Source organism: Lampris incognitus, chromosome 7 (assembly GCF_029633865.1).
Source record: "Lampris incognitus isolate fLamInc1 chromosome 7, fLamInc1.hap2, whole genome shotgun sequence".
NCBI classification, from domain to species: Eukaryota; Metazoa; Chordata; class Actinopteri; order Lampriformes; family Lampridae; genus Lampris; species Lampris incognitus.
The window spans coordinates 12,992,365-13,015,661 of NC_079217.1; the positions used below are offsets into that span (position 1 = coordinate 12,992,365).

Consider the following 23,297-nt stretch of genomic DNA (forward strand, 5'->3'; position numbering starts at 1 on the left):
TTATAATTAATGAACAGTTTGGAAGGCTTAACTATGGCATCCCTGTTTGTCGATCAGTGAATAAAAATACATAGAACAAATTTTTTTGTGGAAATTTCCCCCCAATTGTACTTGGCCAATTACCCCGCTCTTCTGAGCCATCCTGGTCGCTGCTCCGCCCCCTCTGCTGATCCGGGGAGGGCTACAGACTACCACACGCCAGCGACTCCTTTTCACCTGACAGTGAGGAGTTTCACCATAGGGGGAAGTAGCGCGTGGGAGGATCACGCTATTCCCCCCCAGTTTCCCCTCCCCCTTGAACAGGCACCCCCAACTGACCAGAGGAGGCGCTAGTGCAGCGACCAGGACACACACCCACATCCGGCTTCCCATCCGCAGACACGGCCAATTGTGTGTGTAGGGATGCCCAACCAAGCCAGAGGTAACACGGGGCTTCGAACCGGCGATCCCCGTATTGATAGGCAACGGAATAGACCGCTTCGCAACCCCGACGCCCCCGCCAGGTGGAGGTTTTAAGCACCACACAGCTTTTTGAAAAGGCCTTTTTTTTATCAAACTGATGAGAATGAAGGATTCACTCCCCCCCCCCCCAACACGACAAAAACAAGGGAGTGAGAAAACAGGTCTCAGATTGACCGTTTCATCTGTCAACCAGTTGGGAATAGGCAGAATCAAGTGAGGAGTGTGATGTGTCTTTAACAAATATATACAACAGTTTGTTTTCACATTCAAAAGGAACCGTTTTATATTCAGAAGCAGTTCATCAAACGTAGCCAACATCTACTCACCGCAATAAAGCGTGTTAACTTAAGACCTTGGCAGTATTCAGCAAAGGCATAGCACGGAAACAGCACTGAACAGCCACATGTGCCCGCAAACAAACAAGAACAAGGAGGAAGTCTCGGGTCTTGAAGAAAACCATCATGCAGGCACAATGCGGATCACACAGGACCTAAGAGAGGACACAACGAGACCTCAGGAATGCCCTCGGGTCCTCTGGTTATGATCCGGCGAGTTTCACGAGCTGAAATCCAAAACTTGGAGCGTTCGAAAAAGATCTTGCGTCCGGAAAAAAGGAGGCAAGGCGGGCAGAGGAACCATGTGCTCGTACCAAAACCCAAGCAAGAAGAAACAAGAGGTGAAAGATGCGAGGTTTTCACACAACTTTAGTCATTCTGAAACAGTGCCTTTGAGACAGAACATCGACATGCATTTCCACAGATGTCAAATAATACAAAAAAAATGTGTAGACATAAAGCAAGTTAATGAACAAAAACTTGCTTTGAGGACTGCTCATTTGCCAACGTACCGGAAGCACTCTTTACTGCGTTAAGCAAAAGACGTGTTTGAATGGATCATCACATACAAAAGTGGCGTGAAGTTGTGTTGTTAAGCCAAAGTTTCTGTGTTGCCCTGTGAATATGAAAATTGCAAACATACAATGACAGCATACCCTTGTATCTACTGTAATAACTGCTAAATTCAGACAAGTTATTCCAGATATAGCAAATTAGCCGCAAGTGATACTGTACAGCGTCCATCACTTACCTACAGTATCATGGTATGACAATGAAATCTTTCTATAAATACATTATTAAACATCTTTTTTTACTGGATTCAAAAAGCAGCAAGGCCAAGATGGTCAAGCAGTCTGCTGTCAGAAGCCATAAACTATGTGTCATCATAAAAAGGGTTTAAAAGGTATTGTTCCAATTAAGAATAAAAAGTCCATATGCTCTACTCCAAACTACTATAAACACTACTCTACAATAAAGTATTTTGCTTGTGATTGCAAAACTGCAGTTTTTCACATACCGACATCTGCTTGTTTTTTTTTTCTTTTTTCCAGTTTTGGCCAAGTGAGTAATGCAGTCCCCAGAAGACAACAACAATAGATGCAAAACGTGTTAGGTTTGTGACAGTCTTAGGGTTCAGTCAATTTGCTTGTTAATACTTATTGTGCCACTCGCACTGACCGACACTCACCTCCTCAATGTCCAAGTTCTTCCTGGATTTGTAAATAAACTCTCCAATAGCTACGAAAACTGAGAGGACAAGTCCAGCAGCCAGCACAATGAAGATGCCCCCTATGTTCTCCACCCCAAGGGCGCTGGCTTCTTTGCTGTCCTCCTCGGGGCAGCCGTTTCCTCTCCACCACTTCTCCTTCATCATGTGCAGCTTTCCTTCTTCTTGCAGCTGCAAGATGGCTATGGTCACCTTGTCTCTGTAGGGGGACCCTGGAAATAGAGCACACATGTGCGAGTATGAAAAACATTGGCATTTTCACACCATATGCTTTATGAATTATTTAATATTTGATTTAAACTCTGACAGAGCACAAGCTGCTAACTAGTTTGTTAATTATTAGTCTTACCAATGGGGGTTCCCACTCCATAGCCCTTTGAATCAATCAAGCCCCCGATCTGCGTGAGGTTGCAGTTGCGCTGGCTGATGTACTCAATGCTGGTTGACTCCATGAGAAGGGCATAATCTGTGGTGAGGACTCTCTGAATGCCCTCCTGGTTGTTTTTCACCAAGGCGGTGTTTTTTCTGCTGCTCATAAATGCCCACATCTTCTCATAAGTGGAGATTTTAGATTTCTGTTGAAAAAGAAAAGAAAAGAGGGATATACAGGCCTTTAAGCGGTGTCCCTCACAGCAATTCACAACTTAAGCATGGATGTGGGCATTATTATAGTATCACTATAGGGTCACTGGTTCATGTTCACCCATTTACGGTACATCGAATGAAAATGAGAGTCTATGGGCTGATCTGGGGATTCATTCAGTAGCATAGAAGAGAAGAAAAAAAAAGAATCGCTGTCTGGCTCTCTGCTCTCCAACAGATGGGATGTGACAAGGGTGTCCAAATCTCCCAGCACTGATTCAATTTGTAGTCTACATTCAGATGTCCTATAGGCAAAGCAATCAATCCTCATAATCATGTGGATGAATTCCTAACAGGTCTTAGTTTGACAGCATGGGCTCCACAAGATGCTGGACTCCTAACCCTTACCTTTACACCCTGCTCGTCGAATGACCTTTCTCTCATCGTCCATTCGGCAACAGCATGACAATGGCATTGCTCTCATATCTGAGCACTGACAGCTCAAGGATTATTTTTTTTTGATTTTGAGATACTTTATTAATCCGCCTGGGAGAGTTACGCTCTGCATTTAACCCATCCTAGCTGTGTAGCTAGGAGCAGTGGGCAGCTGCCGTGCAGCATCCAGGGACCAACTCCAGTTTGTCTTGCCATGCCTTGGTCAGGGGCACAGACAGGAGTATTAACCCTAGCATACATGTGTTTTTGATGGTGGGGGCTACCGGAGCACCCGGAGAAAACCCATCACAGACACAGGGAGAACATGCAAACTCCACACAGAGGATGACCTGGGATGACCCCCAAGGTTGGACAACCCTGGGGTTCGAACCCAGGACCTTCTTGCTGTGAGGCGACAGCGCTAACCACTGCGCCACCGTGCTCCCACATGAATCCCAGTGTGTGTGTGTGTGTGTGTGTGTGTGTGTGTGGGGGGGGGGGGGTAAAGGCACTGTTCCTCGTTGTACTGTATCCCTCCTCCACTGTACACTCACTTTTCCGCCTTTTTGAATATATCTTTACCTTAAAAAAGGTCATGGTGGAGCCATCTCTCACAGCACCGTATTCTATTTTGGTTTGCTTTGCCAAGTCGTCTGCAGAATCAATCGGTGAATCCATTCTCTCCACAGTGAGAAAGGCAGCCAAGTTGGCAGTGTAGGATGAGATTATGATCAGTGTAAAAAACCACCATATCCCACCAACTATCCTCGTGGAAAGGGCTTTCGGCATCAGTTCGGATCCTGTAAGATAATAACAAAAGACGGATGAAAAGACGTGCAAAGAAAGTAGGACTTTTATGGGTATGGCTGAGAAAGAGAGGATACACCCCATGAATAGACACTTTGGATGAAACTGTGACAAAAATACCCAAGACTAAAAGAGTGTCTTATACTGTCTCAAGCACACCAAAAATATTCTCCATATAACAGTGGGGGTTAAAAAAAAACACACCGCATACTGAATGAAGCATCTGACAGGTATGGGGGAAAAACCACTGAAAAATAATAAATGAATGTTTTTCCAGAGAGCTGTACCTTGCTGCATAAGCGCTCCAACTCCGAACCAGACACTGTTTATCAGGGTGAAGTTGTTTTCAACCACATCTGAGTCGGGGTTGCAGGGGTGGGGGTTATACCACTCGTAGGGCGTGAACCTGCATGTAAATAACCACACGGAGGTGGTTGGAAAAAGAGATGTCATGGCTCAAAGATATTTTTTTTCAGCTCAGTAAAACGAGCTGGAAAATAACGAGATTCGATAAAGCAATTTTCAACAGCATTTAACTGGGACGAGCTTTAAAGCCCCTTTGTCTATTTCTCATTATTGATTATTCCGAATGTGCAAAAAAATTATTCCAAACAATCTTCCCATTGATGAAGAAAATGAAAATCAATGTGGAATATTAGTAAGGCTGCATACAAACAGATGGTTTCTGTGCAGCAACCCATTATGGACCTTTGAAGCTTGGCTCAGCGATGATTGTTGTGCTACCAGCGTTGTTCGAGACAAGATATATCGAAGTCAAGTCAAATTTATTCACAAAGCACATTTAGAAAAACAAAACAAAACACGTTGAGCGAAGTGCTGTACACAGTGGTGCCCCCAGAAATTTTTCATAGGGGTGGCCAAATGGGGCCACTGAAAATATTGGGGTGGCACACCAAAACCCAAAAGCCATGACTGAATTTCGGGAATTCTATGATGCTGTTGTAGTATACTGTATAGGCTAGTTGAAAACTGTCAATATGAGAGTTAAGAAAAATATACATTATTCATTTAAATGAACAGCACCTAATGCAAAATATCAGATAGAAGCATATTATGCATAATCAGAAGCATATTCTGCGTATGCAACTCGTGGCTGGGGGGGCCAGCGGGGCGGCCAGGGATAGTATCAGGGTGGCCGTGGCCACCCCTTGGGGGCGCCACTGGCTGTACAGAACAGAGCAAGTAGCTGAAGTGTGTCTTTGGGAAGCACTCTGACGACTCATGCTGTTGCTCATGGTGGTGCATGCAGCTAACCTTTCCTTGCCAAAACACAGCGGTGACCACTGACAATGCGAGACTAACTATATCCACCTGCTGGACGTTTTGATGCTCAGTATGTGTAGCTGTAGCAGGAAAATGTGCTTCTTTCTCAGTATTGTAACCGCGCTATTTTCTCGCCCGGTGCGGGATTCGATCTGCAGTGTACTGCACCACAAGGCGACATCGCTAACCACCCTGGCCGATTGGCCAGTGAGTCTTTTTTTTGTATTTTACAATATCTTAAAAACATTTCCAGAGGAAATAGTTAGTTTTGTATAATAAGTATTGTTGTGTGATCATATTGGAAATACTATATGTAAATATAACTTTGGGTTATATATGTTTTGGATAATAGTGTAACAATTTAATTTTTAGCCCGGTGCGGGATTCGATACGAGGTGTACTGCACCACAAGGCGACATCACTAACCGCTCGGCTAAAGGGTCAGACTCGTTAGCTAGGGGCTAACGTGTCTTATTAGTAGTTTACAGTCGTCACCCTCTCCCGGAAGCGCGCCCTCGCGCTTTGTTATTCCCGCGCTCCAAAGAGACTTCTGAGGATCTGCACACTTCCGGATCCCACCAATGTAACCGAGGGTTTGTAGATGTCGCCTATACTGTATGAAACTATAAAATAACAAATACGGAGGTTCCACTTTCACACGAGGACCACTTTATTTGGATTCTTCCCCCAACAGAACTCCACAGCAACAACGCTGCGCACAGCACTTCCGCTCTCTCTTCAGCCTTCAAAATAAGAGCTCAAGGCATATACTGTGGCAACAGCTTATAACGGGAACTTAAAATCACTAACAGGCAAGTCCAGAAAAATAGGTTACAATAGTGACACCTGCTGTTCCGACAAGTGAGCTACGTCGAATAGGCAAGATACTGGTCATGTGATCAAGTTGACTGGTTTGAGAGGAAACGCGTACATTGCCGGAACCGTTTGAAGTTACACACGGAGTGAAGTGTCTTTGCTAAAGAAGAGTGTCAGTGCGACATTAAAAGATTGTAATGACTCCTAATTTTCTGGTCAGAAGGCGCACGCGGTATGTGATTGTTTGTTAATCTTTATACCTTTGCGTAATTCGTTTATTGTTTCACAAGTTCACGTGAATGCAAGTTTGAAGAGGGCATTGATGCTAGGTTTTAGTCGGTAAGCTACATGGCTAACCACAGCCTCATGGACGCTAAATGTATTTGGCCAAGAAATGGCTGTTGGCCAACAGTCATGTTGTACTGATAATATTATAAAATGTAATATTTATTTCATTTCAGTTTTTCACGGTGTTTGAAGTTGTGAAAGAGGACGATAAAACGCTTGTCAAACATCTGGTCGGAACGTGGTTTTGTCCGCACCAGAAGAAAACCTTTGGGAGTAGTTACGGTGAACAACGTAGCCGTTCATGGGCGCGAGCGACGAGGTTGACCCGCGTTCTTGAGAAGGCTGTAAAAGCCCGCGTCTCTTCCGGACTCCATTACCACAACCCACGAGGAAGATCTGCCTGCGTAGCCCAGCACTCGTTCGACGTGACATCGCGAGCTTCAATCCTCCAATCCAGCGCGGAAGTGGAATCTAAGCGCAATAAGGAGACGGTGCTGCAGCTGCCAAGGACAGCAGTAAGGAAGGTATGACGTCTTTGGGCAGTTCTGTTTGCAATAACTTATAACACCCACACCAGGTCAGACTGTATCTCTTAAGTTTGGAAACCGTTTCTTTTCCCGGTTGATGTTATTATTAATATTTCTTGCAATTCAAAATATCCTTTGATAATTGATAGTGTGTATTTCCCTGGTGGTTCTATAGTTAGTAAGTAAGTACGTTTAGCAAAATGGAGCAAGGCGCACCAGAAATTCATGTACTAGATCAAGTAATCCAGGCGCTAGAAGATGAGAAGGTACAATTAGAGGGGAAATTAGAAACTGAAATTGAAGACTCGGAAAGACAAAAAAAATGGAGGAATGCATGGCTGAAATTTATGCAGATCTTGAAATACAAAAGGTAGGACTCCAGGAGCCATCATCTCAAGGTGGACAAGAGGTGGGGCGATCAGAAAGGGAGAAACGCCCAACAGAAAAAAAATGCTTGAGTTCAGAAAGGATGATATAGCACGGAAGGAAAGAACGTTTATGTTCCCATATGTAAACTTCAAGACAGAGGTTCAGTTCATCAGATCTAAACTTAAGGAGGAATGCACTAAAACTGAGTTAGGTGAAATGACCGTAGCTGTGGAAAAATGAGTCAGAACTAAAACAAGAATATGAGAGTTTACGTGCACTGACCACCCCATCTCAAGATATAAGAAGGAGAATGGATAGCTGCACCTCAGTTACTACTGAAATAATTGTACCCCTGAAAAGGTGTTATGCGGAAGCTGGTACTAAGGCATTTGATGCAGTGGCTGTGAAAGAAAATCTCCCCCAGTTACTCCAAAGAGAAGATGCCAGGTCAATATATGGATCAACTGTGTCAAGAGCTGGACAGGGTAGTCAGCAAGGAAGTTATATGTCAGTAAAGAAGGCAGAGGCAGCGACACGTTTGGCATCAAAACATGCTGAAACAAACAGGGAAAAAGAAATCTCTGCCCAGAGGAAGGAGGTGCTAGCCCAGCAAGAGAGGTTAAAAATGCTTGAAGATCAAAGGAACCTTGAAGCCATGGAGGCTGAAGATAATGTATATGCTAAAGAGGAATCAAAATTGAATGCTGAAATAGGAGATACTGGAGTACTAATCACTTTGCCTCCAAGTCAGCTTCGCAGCATGACAGCACTCCGTGCGCCCAGGTTCCCCAAGTTCCTCCTTGCTCTAAAAGTAAACTAGAGCCAAAAGCGAATGAAGGTTTGCTGGTTCAAGCATTAAAAGAGTCCCTGGTGATGACTAGACTTCCGGCACCAGAGCTGTTCATGTTTACAGGAGACCCACTCAAATTCACTGAATGGCGCACCTGCTTCAAGGCTTTAATCGAAACAAGCTGTACAATCCCAGCATATAGACTGTTCTATTTGAAAAAAATAAATAAATGGAGAGGCACTTTGTGTCTTAAAGGGAACATTTAATAGAAGTGATGAGGAAGCATACACACAGGCTTGGGATGCCTTGAACAAACGCTATGGCCACCCCTTCATTGTCCAAAGAGCATTCTGGGGAAAACTAAGTAGCTGGCCAAAGACAGGACCAAGAGAATCTCTGAAATTAAGGGGGTTTAGTGATTTCCTCATCTCCTGCAAGCATGCAGTGCCCCATGTACAGGGTCTAGGGGTTTTGGATGATTGTGAAGAAAATCAAATTGTTACAGAAACTTCCTGACTGGGCAACAACCCGCTGGAATCAGTATGTCACTAAAACACCAGATGAAGGGAAGCCATATCCAGGTTTCGAGGAATTTTCGGACTTTGTGACAGAGGAGGCATGCATTGCACGCAATCCTATTTCTTCCCTTTATGCATTAAAACTTGCAGATGAAAAACCTGGGAAGGTGCAGAAGCGTCTCAAAGTCAGCACCCTGGTGACGTCAACGAAGGTGTCTCAAAAGGCAAAACAAAAACTACCTCAAAGGACTCGAGTGCATCAGAAAATTACAAAGGTTCCAGAACCAGCCCTTAGAAGACATTCAATTTCTACAGCTGTTGAACGGAAAATTCAACAAAATGCAGAAGACATCTGGAAATGCCTCTACACTTCAGAGAGCGTCCGGACCTTCCTAATAATAATTAGCTCAAGAACAAGATGTTTTATAAATTAATCTAAATTTGAAATAACATCTGGTATGTGAACGTTAATTACCTGTTTATGAGACATTTACAAGATTTATTAATTCTGTTCAAACATGGCCAACATAAATCTTTGTAATTTTGGTAGCAGTGTAGCTGTAGCAGCTTCTTTCTTAATATCTTCAAAAACATTTCCAGAGGAAATAGTTTGTTTAGTATAATAAGTGTTATTGTGTAATCGTATTGTAAATTATATTTGTAAATATAACTTTTGGTCTCACAATGTTTTGGATAATAATGACACCTAGTGTTCAGATAAGTACCAGCAAGAGTTAAAGGGAACCAGCAGTGGTTAAAGGGAAGGTTTACAAGATGGTTGTGAGACCAGCTATTTTATATGGTTTGGAGACAGTGGCACTGATGAAAAGACAGGAGGCAGAGCTAGAGGTGGCAGAGTTGAAGATGCTAAGATTTTCATTGGGAGTGACGAACAAGGACAGGATTAGGAACGATTATATTAGAGGGACTGCTCAAGTTGGACGGTTTGGAGACAAAGTAAAAGAGGCAAGATTGAGATGGCTTGGACATGTGTGGAGGAGAGATGCTGGGTATATTGGGAGAAGGATGCTGAATATGGAGCTGCCAGGGAAGAGGAAAAGAGGAAGGCCATAGAGGAGGTTTATGGATGTGGTGAGGGAAGACATGCAGGTGGCTGGTGTGACAGAGGAAGATGCAGAAGACAGGAAGAGATGGAAATGGATGATCTGCTGTGGCGACCCCTAACGGGAGCAGCCGAAAGTAGTAGTAGTAGTAGTGTTCAGATAACTGAGCTACATTGAATAGGCAAGATACTGGTCATGTGATCAAGTTGACTAATTTAAGAGGAAATGCGTACATTGCCGGAACCATCTGAAGTTACACACAGAGTAAAGTGTCTTTGGAAAAGAAGAGTATCGGTGTGACATTAAAAGATAGTAATGACTCCTAAATTTCTGGTCAGAAGGCGCACATGGTATGTGATTGTTTGTTAATCTTTATACCTTTGTGTAATTCATTTATTGTTTCACAAGTTAATGTGAATACAAGTTTCAAGAGGGCACTGATGCTAGTTTTAGTTGGTAAGCTACATGGCTAACTCCTCATGGACACTAAAAGGTATTTTGCTAAGAAATGGCTGTTGGCCAACAGACCGATTTTGCATCGATAATATGATAAAATGTAATATTTATTTCATTTCAGTTTTTCACGGTGTTTGAAGTTGTGAAAGAAGACAATAAAACACTTGTCAAACACTCGGAACGTGGTTTTGTCTGTACCAGAAGAAAAACTTTGGGAGTAGTTGCAGTATGTTTGCGAGTGTGTGTGCATGTCCAAAAAGTCAGTAGTCACACACACACACAAACACAAACAAACTCATTTGTTTTATTTTTTTGCAGTCAGTGTGCCGATACAAATACAAGAAACACTGACATAGACAACAGGGCACATAGCTTGTAGGCACAAATAAACAACACATGGACGTAGGCACAAACTAGAAATCAGCCACATCAGGAGGACTCAAATGCTAGTGAATAAATGTAAGTTTTGAGCCAGGACTTAAAAGAGTTGATGGAGGGGGCAGATTTGATATGGAGGGGATGCTGGTCCTCAGTCTAAGGGCTGCAACCGCAAAGGCGCGGTCACCCCTGAGCTAACATTTAGTTTGCCAATTGGCATCCTTTTTTTTTTACCCCCCCCCCTTTTCTCCCTAATTGTATCCAGCCAATTACCCCACTCTTCCGAGCCGTCCTGGTTGCTGCTCCACCCCCTCTGCCGATCCGGGGAGGGCTGCAGACTACCATATGCCTCCTCTGATACATGTGGAGTCACCAGCTGCTTCTTTTCACCTGACAGTGAGGAGTTTCGCCAGGGGGACGTAGCGCGTGGGAGGATCACGCTATTCCCCCCAGTTCCCCATCCCCCCTAAACAGGCACCCCAACTGACCAGAGGAGGTGCTAGTGCAGCAACCAGGACACATACCCACATCCGGCTTCCCACCTGCTTCCCAATCAAGTTGCATCCAAACAGACACAACTGTGTCTGTAGGGACACCCGACCAAGCCGGAGATAACACGGGGATGCGAATCGACGATCCCTGTGTTGGTAGACAATGGAATAGACTGCTACACTACCCGGACACCCTAGCATCCGTTTTAAAGTTGCATTTTAATTACACAGTGACCTGCAATCAAGTGAATTCAGCTCAGTCTCATTTGCAGTAATTTTAATTCCTTTGGATACAGGGCTGAGGGGCTCGTACCCTTTTGATATACATCCACACCTGACCCCACAGTGTAACACAAATCAAGTTGCATCCAAACTTTTTTCTTTTTTTTTATGTGGCAATTTACCTGGCAATGACAAATAATACGCAGCTGACTCCGAGGCATGCCAGCAGCACATACATCCAGATATCAGGAGACAGTGGGTTGAGGAAGGAGAAAACTCCTGGATTAGTGCCATTGGGTTTGTGGTACAGGATGCTAATCCCAAGTGTCATGAAGGGCTTAGAGAAGTCAATCACTTTCTCCCTCACATACGTGATGGTAAGAGGCGCCACAGCCAGGTCAGCCACCTAGAACAGAAAAAAAAAAAAAAAAACCCTGGGATATTGTCAGACTAACAGACCGGTGGCACTGTTGATCCATTTATTTTCTTTCATTGATGAGACTGATAAAAGACGATCATTTACTCACATGGTCAATGAGTTCTCGCACCATACCGTTCCACTCCCCCTTGTCATTCTGAGCGCCGTACTTCCCATCAGACACCAGCTTTACCTCATAGGCAAAGCCCAAGATGTTGGACAGCTCTTTCAGCAGGTCTAGACAGTAGCCCTCAAAGCGGTCATTTCCATACAGTGGCTTATCGGATTTCTTATACATGACGTAAGGATTTTCCTGCCACATGTCAGAGCATAGATAACATAGAATTTTTTTTTTAAAATACTTCTGATTCCTGATTAAATAATAGCAAATGCTGCCTGATGGTGATTTACTTTCAACAAATCCATACCAGAATAGTAGTGACAATCAGGGTCCTGTTGGCCATCGAATCGGTCACATTTGTTGACGAGTCTTTGTTGTTTTCAGTCAAATTAAGGCCAGTCTGAGAATTCCACACTCCAATCTGGAAAGAACAAATAAATACATAAATAAGAAAACATTTGCTTCAAGCTCACTGACTGAATAATGTGTTCTCACTTCTTGTCACAGTTAGAAAATGAATATAAATTCCCGCTGTTATTTGCAGATTAAACTAACTTTATTTAAAGTAGTGTGGACGGGGGTGCAGAAAATGAGGACTTGGGGATCTAAACATACAATAGGAGAGGGAGTGGAGGAGTGGGGGATGAAAAAGACAAGAGACATGAAATACAATACCGTCGAAATGCCGTACCCTGTATGGAAGGGTTGCACACATTGTCTTAGGAACAGGGGGACATCACAAAGGCAGTGAACTATTCTGGTAAACAGCTTTATCATATTTCAGTCTGTCAGGCAGCCAAAGTACAAACCTTTTTCCACACTTTATTCAGACGGTTGTTGCCCGCGATTGTCTTGCAAAAATAATAAAGAGAAAGCATTTAAATTTAATAGTGCTCCACTTAAAGAAAAAGGTTAATACCAGTGATATGGCCTACTCTATACTTGTTCAACCCAGTTTGTGGTTATGTATTGCATTGGTTCTCAACCTGGGGGTCGGGACCCCCAAGGGGGTCGCGAGATAATCTCCGGGGGTCACCAGATGGTCGTGGAGAAAAAAAATAAAATAACGTATTTAAGACTGGGGAATGGTTTTTACATTACATTGCCTGTATCAGTGATATGATTAGCCTTAGAACAGATTTTATTGAGGGTGTTTGTGAGAGTCAGAGTGTGTGTGCATGGGGGCGTCTGGGTAGCGTAGTGGTCTATTCCGTTGTCTACCAACACAGGGATTGCCAGTTTGAATCCCCGTGTTACTTCCGGCTTTGTCGGGCATCCGTACAGACCCAATTGGCTGTGTCTGAGGGTGGGAAGTTGGATGTGGGTATATGTCCTGGTCACTGCCTTATTAGCACCTCCTCTGGTCGGTTGGGGCGCCTGTTTGGGGGGGGTAACTGGGGGGAATAGCGTGATCCTCCTACGTGTTATGTGCCCCTGGCGAAACTCCTCACTGTCAGGTAAAAAGAAGCAGCTGGCGACTCCACGTGTATCGGAAGGAGACGTGGTAGTCTGCAGCCCTCCCCAGATCGGCAGAGGGGTCGGAGCAGCGACCAGGATGGCTCGGAAGAGTGGGGTAATTGGACACAGGTACAAATGGGGCGAAAAAGGGGGAAATTATTTTTTTAAAAGTGTGTGTGCACGTGATGTCGTTATTTCAATGAAGCTAAAAACACTAATTAAAGCTAATATGGACTTAGTTCTGTCTGTAGGCAAAGCAGTGGGCTTCCTGTGTGAGTTTGGTAGCTTTCATGGAGTTTTGGTAGCTTTCATTACAGTAATCCCTAACAGTCTTGGACAGACAGTTCATGAGCGATCAGTGTGTTTGTATTAGGGTGTCCCAGTGCTATGGGGGGGGGTCGCGAACACCAACCTGATTTTTTTGGGGGGGGGGTCGCGACTCGAAAAGGTTGAGAACCATTGATCTATTGTATACCTCAAAAGTAGTTTCGAGTTCATCTTCTGTTTCCCATACTTTCTAATACTTTTGCAGGTCAGTACATTCACATCTACTTAAGTAAACTGAAGTTATTCTGGATCTCTCCTGATATAATTAATACTAGCAATGATCATGGTTAGTCCCAAAAAATTTGGTTTTGTAAATACCCCTGTAGTATAATTTCGATTATTTCTAGAGGACTAGAGGCCAAAACAAATAGAGTCAAATTTTGGAAACACAACTGAGAAACATTCACAATATATTGACGATATACTTTTTTACTTAGTTATTATTTGAACTTGGGTAGGTCCAGTGGTAAAATTCCAATTCAATGACAAAACTTCTCTTTGACTACATTTATTTGTATTCCCCTACTACTGTACAACTATGTTGCAATTTTTTGGTCAATGTCATGTCATTTGGAGTGATGGGTTAAAAAGTTCACCTTCTCCAGGCCATCTTCCTTTAAGCTGATGACATCGAGATCAAATTCTTTCCGGAGGCCATCTGTCTTGTTAACAATTATCTGTCCTGTCAAGCCGTTCCATTGTGCCTGCAGGAAAGGAGGGTCAAAAACCAAACAAAATGAATCTCTCGCTTCTTCCTTTTACAGGAATATACTCAAAACAAAGACCCCTAGAACAGGAGAATAGAAAATGGAAACACTAGAAAATATGGCGTTGAAAAATGGATGGGTTGTGCCTCAAGCGATGATCTCTGACAAAGGCTTGTTTAACTCGTACTGCATCTTAATGGGCATTTGTGCAGTGGTGATCATTTGTGCATATCAATCTCCAGTACGAACCGTTTTTTAGAGCTTCATAATATTTCATAATGCCGTAAAGCAGCTTGAATGATACAGAGCAGGGATGGGCAACATGATCCAGAAAGGGCCGGTATGGGTGCAGGTCTTGTTCCAACCAAGCAGTTACACACCTGAGTCTATTAGTCAACCAATAGCCCTTGCTAAGAACCTTGGTTTGTAGACTCAGGTGTGTAACTGCTTGGTTGGAACAAAGACCTGCACCCACACTGGCCCTTTCTGGATCATGTTGCCCATCCCTGATATATAGAGTATCTAAGAATGCAGATGTACTTGGATGAGGCAGGCAAGGTAAATTTCCTATAAGAGAGCAGTGTGTGGGCAACAGAGAAGGTGCCTGTGTTCAACGATATTTGGATGGAGTTGATGATGAAGTTAACTGAGTTGGGTACAAGTCATCTCAGAACTTGAAATTCAATGAAATTCTGAATCACTGAATTGATTCAGGGCATTAGTGTTAGGGTGTTAATACAAATTGGTAAGGTATTAACTGTATTTGGAAACTACTAGTATAAAGTATGAGTTTGATGTATGGATTTGTATATCACTTCAGATTATTGGCAACGGCTTATCTGTATGTTATATCCTGCTCATTTACATGTTCGAAGTAAATCATCATTCATTCATTCATTCATTCAAACTGTACTTGGCAGTTCCAGACAAGATTCCTTAAAATCAATTGAGGTCTTAATTTCAACCTTTGTTTTCTTCAACAAATCGACAATGGATGTGCATACACAGACTGCTGCATTGATAAATGATAATAAATAAAAAAAAACTACTGATGACAAGGTGGTATTTTGTGTGGCAATTTGCACATACTTGCATGTATACTTTCACATAAATGCACAAATATACACTTTAAAAAAAGCAAATGTCAAAAATCTGTTCATGCTAAGGCCATGACAAGGAACGGTATCATGTTAGAGGAGAAAACATGACAAAATCCACATGCAGCCTGTTCCATGTGAGTGAAATGCAGCTTTGTGAGCTGGTCTCCATGTAACCAACACTAAACTGAGATGTGTAGGGCTTGGCTATCTACGGGGAGTAATAGGGAATCATTTGTGTCGTTGCGCGTTGATTAGAACATTTCACAGTCTCGTTGCACACATCTGTTTGACCTACTTGACCCCATGTAGAGCTTTATTTCTCTCATCAAATCAAGTTCCTTTGTAAATCCTCACCAATCAAAAATGTCTGCCACCATGTGTTTGTCTCATTACTGTGCAAAACATGTGGGACCCTCTTTGATTGCTGCATCCAGGCTGTACGAAGGGTTAAGAGGGAAACTGAATTGCCACTGGAACCTCTGGAACCATCCATTAATTTTAGCAGAGCCTTTCTATCTGAGGACGTCCTGGCCCCTTCACAGACTTATCTGCATTTACCATTAGTCATATGCCAGGCTGCCATAAGTCACCGTCACCCACGACAAGCCTGCTCAACATGGACCGGAGTGTGGATTTATTCTATGGACTGAGATTAGACTGTACAGATTGTTCACTCATTTGTAATACCCACTTAATCCAGTTCAGGTTTGTTCGGGGATGAAGCCTATCCCAGCATGCAATGGAGAGGGTCCACACATACACCATTCATACCTATCTGTGGCCCACCATGCATGTCTTTCAACCTTTAAGGCAACCGTGCTCACGACTCACCGAATACGCCACCCGACACAGTTTAGCTTAATTTGGTTAGTTTCTCAAAAAGGCTCGATAATTATTTCATAGTTCATTGATACCAGTAGGGGGAAGTGTTTACAGTTTGCCAGCCTCCAAAGGGAGGTGACAATAAAGTGTAAGCAACTGAACGCGCACCCAAATGTATTGCCTTGCTCAAGGACACTTCGGCATAACAGCTAATACAGTAAAGTGCAGATGATTTTTTTTCCCTGGTCAGTTCATCTTCTGTGGGTTTGTTTTCTTCATAAGTTATGCCGTGGTGCACAAGTTTAACAAAGAAATTAACAGATCTTATTTAAATATGTAAATGGCAAAATCTCATGCTTATCTCTAAGCAGACGGAATCCAATTGCTCAGGCACCAATAAGTAAAATGCATACCCCTAAATTAGTTTATGGGTGTATGCCGATCATAAAAAATCAACTAAGAGTAAATATCTGATCATGCATACGGCAAAATATATCATTTATTCTCTATTCACGCCCGTCTGGGCTGTTTTATTTTTTTCTGCTAAGAAGGCATTGTGTCATTCAATACCACCAACAACTAAATAACTTATTTTTCAAACAAACAAACTAATTACAGAGTGCAACAGGACAAAATAGCTTTTTACATTGAAATTAATATGTCTGGGGACAGCTAATACAGTCATCCTCAGTGATTGAACTTGTGTAATTACAACTGGTCTGATGGCATCGTTCCTTAAACTTGAAATTACGGTTACCCTCTGTCTGTTTGTGTACCAGGCTTTTGTTCGCTCCGCCAACAGATCCACAGCTTATGGAGAGGCGAACACTTCATTTTCAAATACATGACATTAACATGCAGCTCATTATTGTGTCCTTCAAAATCACATGACTGCCCAAAGACCCATGTGATAACCTCTCCGAAAGAGAAATTGTAACAACTCTTTCTTAAAAAGATAGTGTTTAATTTGTGTCAAAATGTCTCAAAAAGTTCAAAATGTCCCAAAAATTATATATATATAATTATTTTTTTGGCGTTTTCCCCCCTTTATCTCCCCAATTGTATCCAGCCAATCACCCCACTCTTCCGAGCCGTCCCGGTTGCTGCTCCACCCCCTCTGCCGATCCGGGGAGGGCAGCAGACTACCACATGACTCCTCTGATGCATGTGGAATCGCTAGCCGCTTCTTTTCACCTGACAGTGAGGAGTTTCACCAGGGGGACGTAGCACGTGGGAGGATCAAGCTATTCCCCCCAGTTCCCCCTCCCCCCTAAACAGGCACCCCGACCGACCAGAGAAGGCGCTAGTGCAGCGACCAGGACACATACCCACATCCGGCTTCCCACCCGCAGACACAGCCAATTGTGTCTGTAGGGACGCCCGACCAAGCCGGAGGTAACACGGGGATTCGAACCGGTGACCCCCCGTGTTGGTAGGCAATGGAATAGACCGCCACACTACCTTAAAGTGGGTGTTTGAAGAGGCACCCATTCTCTATCACCATTTCAGCCATCTGACAGCCTGCCAGGCAGACAATGCTAGCCACCAACAATACATGACACAAACCCTCAACTATGGAAAGAGACAACTGCCAGTATGATGGATCATATCCTTTACCCAATTTCCCCTCGGGGATGAATAAAGTGTTCTGGTTCTGATTACTCCTTTATGACATCTTATCTTCCCACTCTGTTGTTTACTCCTGTGCCCATGCGAAATAAAACACAGGCAGCGAGCAGGCCGGGACCGATGTAGGTTGAGGATGGGGGCAGGGGGGCACATTCATGATCCTTACTCACATCTTTGAACATGTTCATGAAGCGCGATCCGAAGCGCCAGGGTTTGTGTCGGTGGCACTGAAGAGAGCTGACAGTGATCTGGGAGGCGCGCTGGGAGGCAGCAGCCACCATGTAGACGGCGTCATACATCAGAGCCGCTTCAGTCTGCAAAAACACACAGCCAACATCACCGTGGCTCTCCGGGGATCACAAATCGCACTTATCACACAGGCACAACACAAGAGTATCCTGAAACAAACCCGACCGAAACAGGCAGAGGTGTGTTAGCTAGTCGCACACAATAAAAATTATACCTTATAACCAAACAGAGGTTGAATCGGTCAAACGGTCGTATCGATCTACTTACGACTTATTTAACACAGCAAACACGCTTGACACAATTTAATGAGTGAATGTACCCGAAGCACTTTTCAGTCCGTTGGAGGGTATACTTTTAAATTATGGGACAGCTTGTTGTTTACACCAGATGCATAGCGTTTAGGCACGTCTCTCTATGTGTTACAGTTTTCATTTGGAAAGTGAAGTTTTATAGGAGGTCCAATATATCATGTCTGTGGTTACTGTTAATTTACGTTGGTGCTAATATGGGAAATATACAGCCAATAACTACAAGAAGACACAATTATAGACTGCGAGATGGTGGAGAATGAAGCCTGGGCCAGTATGGTTCAGAGATGTGATGCATAAATGGTCTCAGTGTTTTATTGTGAAAGCTATGTGTGGCGCACAGGGAAAATAGACAAGATGCCAAAACTATATTTTACTTTGTTAACATGGATGGCGAGTAGGAATGGGCGATGCTTCGCTGTCTAATTCTGAATGTAGCCAGACAGGACGACTTGGGACCAGATTAACATTAGGAATGAGGAGGGGTCAAGGTCGCCTCACCGTCATCATTCCTTCCATCATCCCGTTCTCGGCTTTGGAAGGGGCCTGCATTCGTTCCATGGCCCACCGCTCCACCACAGACGCCACCTGGGGGTTGTCTATGTTCAGGAGTCGGAAACCTGTCATGTTGACCCCGCTGTAACGGTAGGGCTCCAGGTCAAGGGCAAATAGGTCCTACGGAAGCAAACAAAAATGCCATCACTGCTGACTTTGTCTTTCTTACAACTATAATTAAATCAAATCAAATGTCTTTGTTTCGAACATGCAAAATAAAATAAAAAATGACCAAGCATAGATAAAGCAAAAAAAAAAAAAAGATAAAAATAAAACCAGAAGAATTCAACAAGAATTCTCAGTAGAGAATCCAACAAATATATGTTCAAAAAAGGAGCAAGAGGAAGTTACTACGTACAATTTCCTGCCCCCTCTCTAATGCCCAATTAATAAATCTAAATAAGAAACTTAGTTTTTCACACATCAGAGTATGTCATTCTCAATATCTATCTCAGAATGATGCAATAAAAAACAGTAAAACCAATAAAAATGATAAAAAAAAACCAATAACAATGATTTCCATCAACAACATTAACAGCATCTGCCATGGGTGTCACGGTCATGAGAGGAGCAAAACCTCCCCCTCATCCTTGTACCTCTTTAAAACAATCTTTTTGTACCTCTTTTTGAATTGATTTAAACTTGCGGTTTCCTTGAGTTCAAACCATTCCACAAACTTACCCCACAATTTGAAATACACATACTTTTGCGAGTGGCACGAGCGCGGTGTTTCTTAAAATTTAATTTCCCTCTTAAATTGAACACCCCCCCCCATCTGAGAACTGTTGTATGTTGTGAGGAAGAAGAAGTAGTAGTAGTAGAAGAAGAAGAAGTATAATCATCATCATCATCATCATTACCATCGTCATAATTGTTGGTGAAGGGTTCGAGGGACTTTCCTTTAAACAGCTAATAGATGCATTTCACTCTACAAGGGTAAAATAACTCTTGATTAAAACAGCGAACAATATAAAAAGCCTTAGCTCTCTGCAACACATCCAGTGATCTGATAATAAAAGAGAATACAGATGTATGACCCCCCCCCCCCCCGCCGCCCACCAGTCCTTATATAACATAACCTCAAAGTGAACGCTTATCCAGCAGAGGGCTTGGCTTGCTTGGGATAGAAAGACACTTAATTAAGACAATGGAACAATGTGTAATATTATGGCATCCTACCAAGGTGCATCAGTCACACCCTACAGTCCACTTTTAAGACAACCCACAGATGTTTAAGCTCTCATGAATATGCGCCAAGTAAAATAATCTCAAGAAGTGCTATTGAACACAGAAAGTTGAACAAGTTGGTGTGACGCCAGCATATTTCTTACCAAAGTAGTGAAGAAGAAGTGATAGTATTCAGTCATCATCCCCATGGACAGGATCTAGAGCACAAACAGGATGGAGAGGTTTAAAAAGTTTTCCCTCTGACTGCACACTCACCAGAATTCTGCCCCTGCCCGCACAAATCACATTTACTACCTCCAACACCACCCGTCCATTTCTACACCCGCGCCCCTGGAGACTTACAAATTACACATTTCATTCTGAGCAGCTTCATTATGTATTGTTTGCATGGTTTGCACTAACAAGTATCTGAGTGAGTCAATGTCTTAATTTGCTCATGTTTGCGTGGAGTTTCCAATTAATCTTCTCTTCAGCCGTTGGTTTTAAATGTGTATGTCTGGCTGGAAAATAGGCTGTGCTTGGATTTGGAAATGAACATTGGATTTCAGAAGGGATAGAATTTGACTAATCTTGTGCATAGTGGATATTAAACAGAAAGCAATGCAGAAATGCCAAAATAACATTGGGTGTATGCTCCATTGAAGACCTCTGTGGAAATGTTCTGTTTTTGGATTTGAAGTCCTCAAATGCAGACTGAAAAACAAAGAAGCTTTACCGGTGAAGGAAGGCGTAGATGGTGGCAGAGGTTTTGTTATGGACTCACCTGCTTTAAAACATCAGCTGACGTTTGATAGGAACAGTCAAAGATCACGTAGAACTCCTTCCCCTTCTTCATCTCCTTCAAGAGAGGACGGGCGTCTTTACTTCCTGTTGGCAGCTGGCGGATCTTGATTTTGATGCTGTACCTGGATGGCGCTTTAATTAATTCTTGCAGACGAATCAGCCCTTGGATAAAAAAAGACAGGCGTATTATTTTTCAGACTCAAGATGAGCGGCAAATAGACTTGGTGAAAGATTTATCAACTCCCGATTGGTGCCTACAAGACACAGGGTAAAATATATATACAAATAAAACAAACAGTAGATAAGATTGAGGACACCAAGGCCAGTTAAGGACGGCATTGTTAAATTTTGATTTTGTTTTGTCAATTGCAAATTTTCCAAAACCCATTTTTAACAGGATTAAACCCAAGTTTATACATGAGAGTCAGACTTGGTTTTCATCACAGCTAGTCTCCCTCTCAGTTTCTACTTCTTCTTTCGGCTTGTCCTTGCTTCTCAGGGGGTGTCACAGGGGATTTTTGCCCTCCATAGTGTTCTGTCTGACACATCCCTCTTGCGTAGTCCAACCCTCCTCATGTCCTCCTCTGTCTGATCTCTCCATCTTTTCCATGGTCTTCCTTTTTTTCTTTTGCCAGGTATTTCCATGTCCACTACCTTCTTTCCCATATAATCTGCCTCCTCTCTGTACGTGTCAAAACCATCTCAATCTTGTCTCTCTCAATTTCTGAATCCATTCCTCTGATCCTGAATGTAGCTCTCACTTCTTCGTTTCTCTACCGATCTTTTCTAGTCACTCCCAAGGACCAGTGCAGATGTTCATCTCTGCTACCTGTAATGTAGAGCCTCTCTGTTGTTGTCACTGCTTCCATACCATAGAGCATGGCAAGCCTAACCATTGATTTGTATACCTTGCCCTTTGCCCTCATCGGCATTATTTTGTCACAAAGTACTCGTCAGTTACCTTTCTCTATGAATTCCACCCAGATTGTGTCCTTTTCTAGACTTCCTTCTCACCACTGCCTTCCATCTGTATTGTCGATCCTAAGTAGACTACTCAAATTCATTCACTTCTGGGACATCTCCTCCTCCTAGGGTCAATCCTGGACTTTCTACTTACTCATCAGTCCTCTGATCTCTAGCTCTTCTGCCCTCACAGTTTCTGCAAAAATATCAAGTATGGCATCCACTGTGTGTTCCATCTGAGCTCATTCCTTTGTATGCTGTATTACCAACAGTAATTTGCCAGCTAAAAGTGTTAGCTGAGATACATCCTTATCAACTTTTCTCAACTAATTTTTGCCAGCCACTGACTGTGAATAATGAACAGTTTATAATATCCCCCCCCCTTTTTTTTTTCTCCTCAGTTGTACCCGGCCAATTACCCCACCCTTCTGAGCCATCCCAGTCGCTGCTCCAAACCCTCTGCCGACCCGGGGAAGGATGCAGACTACCACATGCCTCCTCCGATACATGTGGAGTCGCCAGCCGCTTCTTTTTCATCTGACAGTAAGGAGTTTCACCAGGGTGACGTAGCACGTGGGAGGATCACACTATTCCCCCTCCCCCCGGTGCCCTGACCGACCAGGGGAGGCGCTAGTGCAGCGACCAGGACATATACCCACATCCGGCTTTCCTCCCGCAGACACGGCCAATTGTGTTTGTAGAGCTGCCCGACCAAGCTGGAGGTAAGACAGGGATTTGAACCAAAGACCCCTGTGTTGGTAGGCAACGGAATAGACCACTACGCTACCCGGAAGCCCCCGTATATAATGTCTTTTAGCATCTTTAGTCTTGCAGTGATTTACCATAGAGCTCACAGAAAGTTTTTATGTCGTTTAGAAAACCAGAAATTGGTCAATTTCTACAATTTCGTCAAGACAGACTCGTCCATAATTGTTGTTTAGAAAACAGCTGCTGTTCTCAGGGGTTCCTTGGATGTAGGATTTCATATTTGATGTTTTGTATCCACAAAGTGGCATCTAATAATGAATTTTTTTTCCATCTCAGAGGCTTTTAAAAAATCTGAAAACAATTGTAAATTGAACCAAATCGAGGACTATGAAAAAAAAGGCCATGCCGTAAATTTACAAAGTCTGCACGACATGACCCAGCAACCTGTGTAACAAGCTACAGGTATGACCAACTACGAGCAAAGCTTGGGGTCACAAATAGAGCACAAGCAACATCAGAATCCTTGACATACTTCCTGCGGTGACAGAACACAATAGATCGACCTCATTATTTAGCTGTTGCCCTCTTTCTGGGGCATCTTGAAGCTTTTGTTCATGACGATTGCTCAGAAGAGACTCGGTTACATGACTGCTGTCGTTTAGCAGCTCTTCTGAGCCGAGGACCTTTTCTTCCTGTGCGGAGACTAAATTTTGGTGCCTTCCTGCCTTCCAACTTCAGTGACATTTATGATAAATAGTCACCCCTACACATCCATGTGCATACACAGTATACACACACACACACACACGGAAACATGACGTGTGACCACAGATGCAAATGCACGAACATGCATGCAGACAGAAACAAGCAAGCCCACATACCGTTCTCATTTTACTTATATAAATGTAA

At 43.2% G+C, this 23,297-nt stretch overlaps 1 protein-coding gene across 2 annotated transcripts in view; it reads right to left on the minus strand.

Moving 5' to 3' along the window:
- Nucleotides 1–736: 736 nt before the first annotated feature.
- The window catches only part of LOC130116038 (glutamate receptor ionotropic, kainate 1), a 34,413-nt gene continuing 11,852 nt past the window's right edge, over nt 737–23,297 (minus strand). Inside the window, exons 4-15 of one of the 2 annotated variants that reach the window (XM_056283962.1) lie at nt 20,698–20,879; nt 20,078–20,131; nt 18,693–18,866; nt 17,805–17,948; nt 13,973–14,080; nt 11,899–12,012; nt 11,580–11,783; nt 11,235–11,458; nt 4,137–4,255; nt 3,625–3,842; nt 2,375–2,600; nt 737–2,237 (exon numbers count right to left, since the gene is read on the minus strand). In XM_056283962.1, coding sequence (XP_056139937.1) covers nt 1,948–2,237; nt 2,375–2,600; nt 3,625–3,842; nt 4,137–4,255; nt 11,235–11,458; nt 11,580–11,783; nt 11,899–12,012; nt 13,973–14,080; nt 17,805–17,948; nt 18,693–18,866; nt 20,078–20,131; nt 20,698–20,879 — 2,057 coding nt within the window. In that variant the 3' untranslated portion in view covers nt 737–1,947. Of the gene's footprint in view, nt 2,238–2,374; nt 2,601–3,624; nt 3,843–4,136; nt 4,256–11,234; nt 11,459–11,579; nt 11,784–11,898; nt 12,013–13,972; nt 14,081–17,804; nt 17,949–18,692; nt 18,867–20,077; nt 20,132–20,697; nt 20,880–23,297 lie in introns of those variants that run through there. The other variant, XM_056283964.1, reaches the window with a different exon arrangement.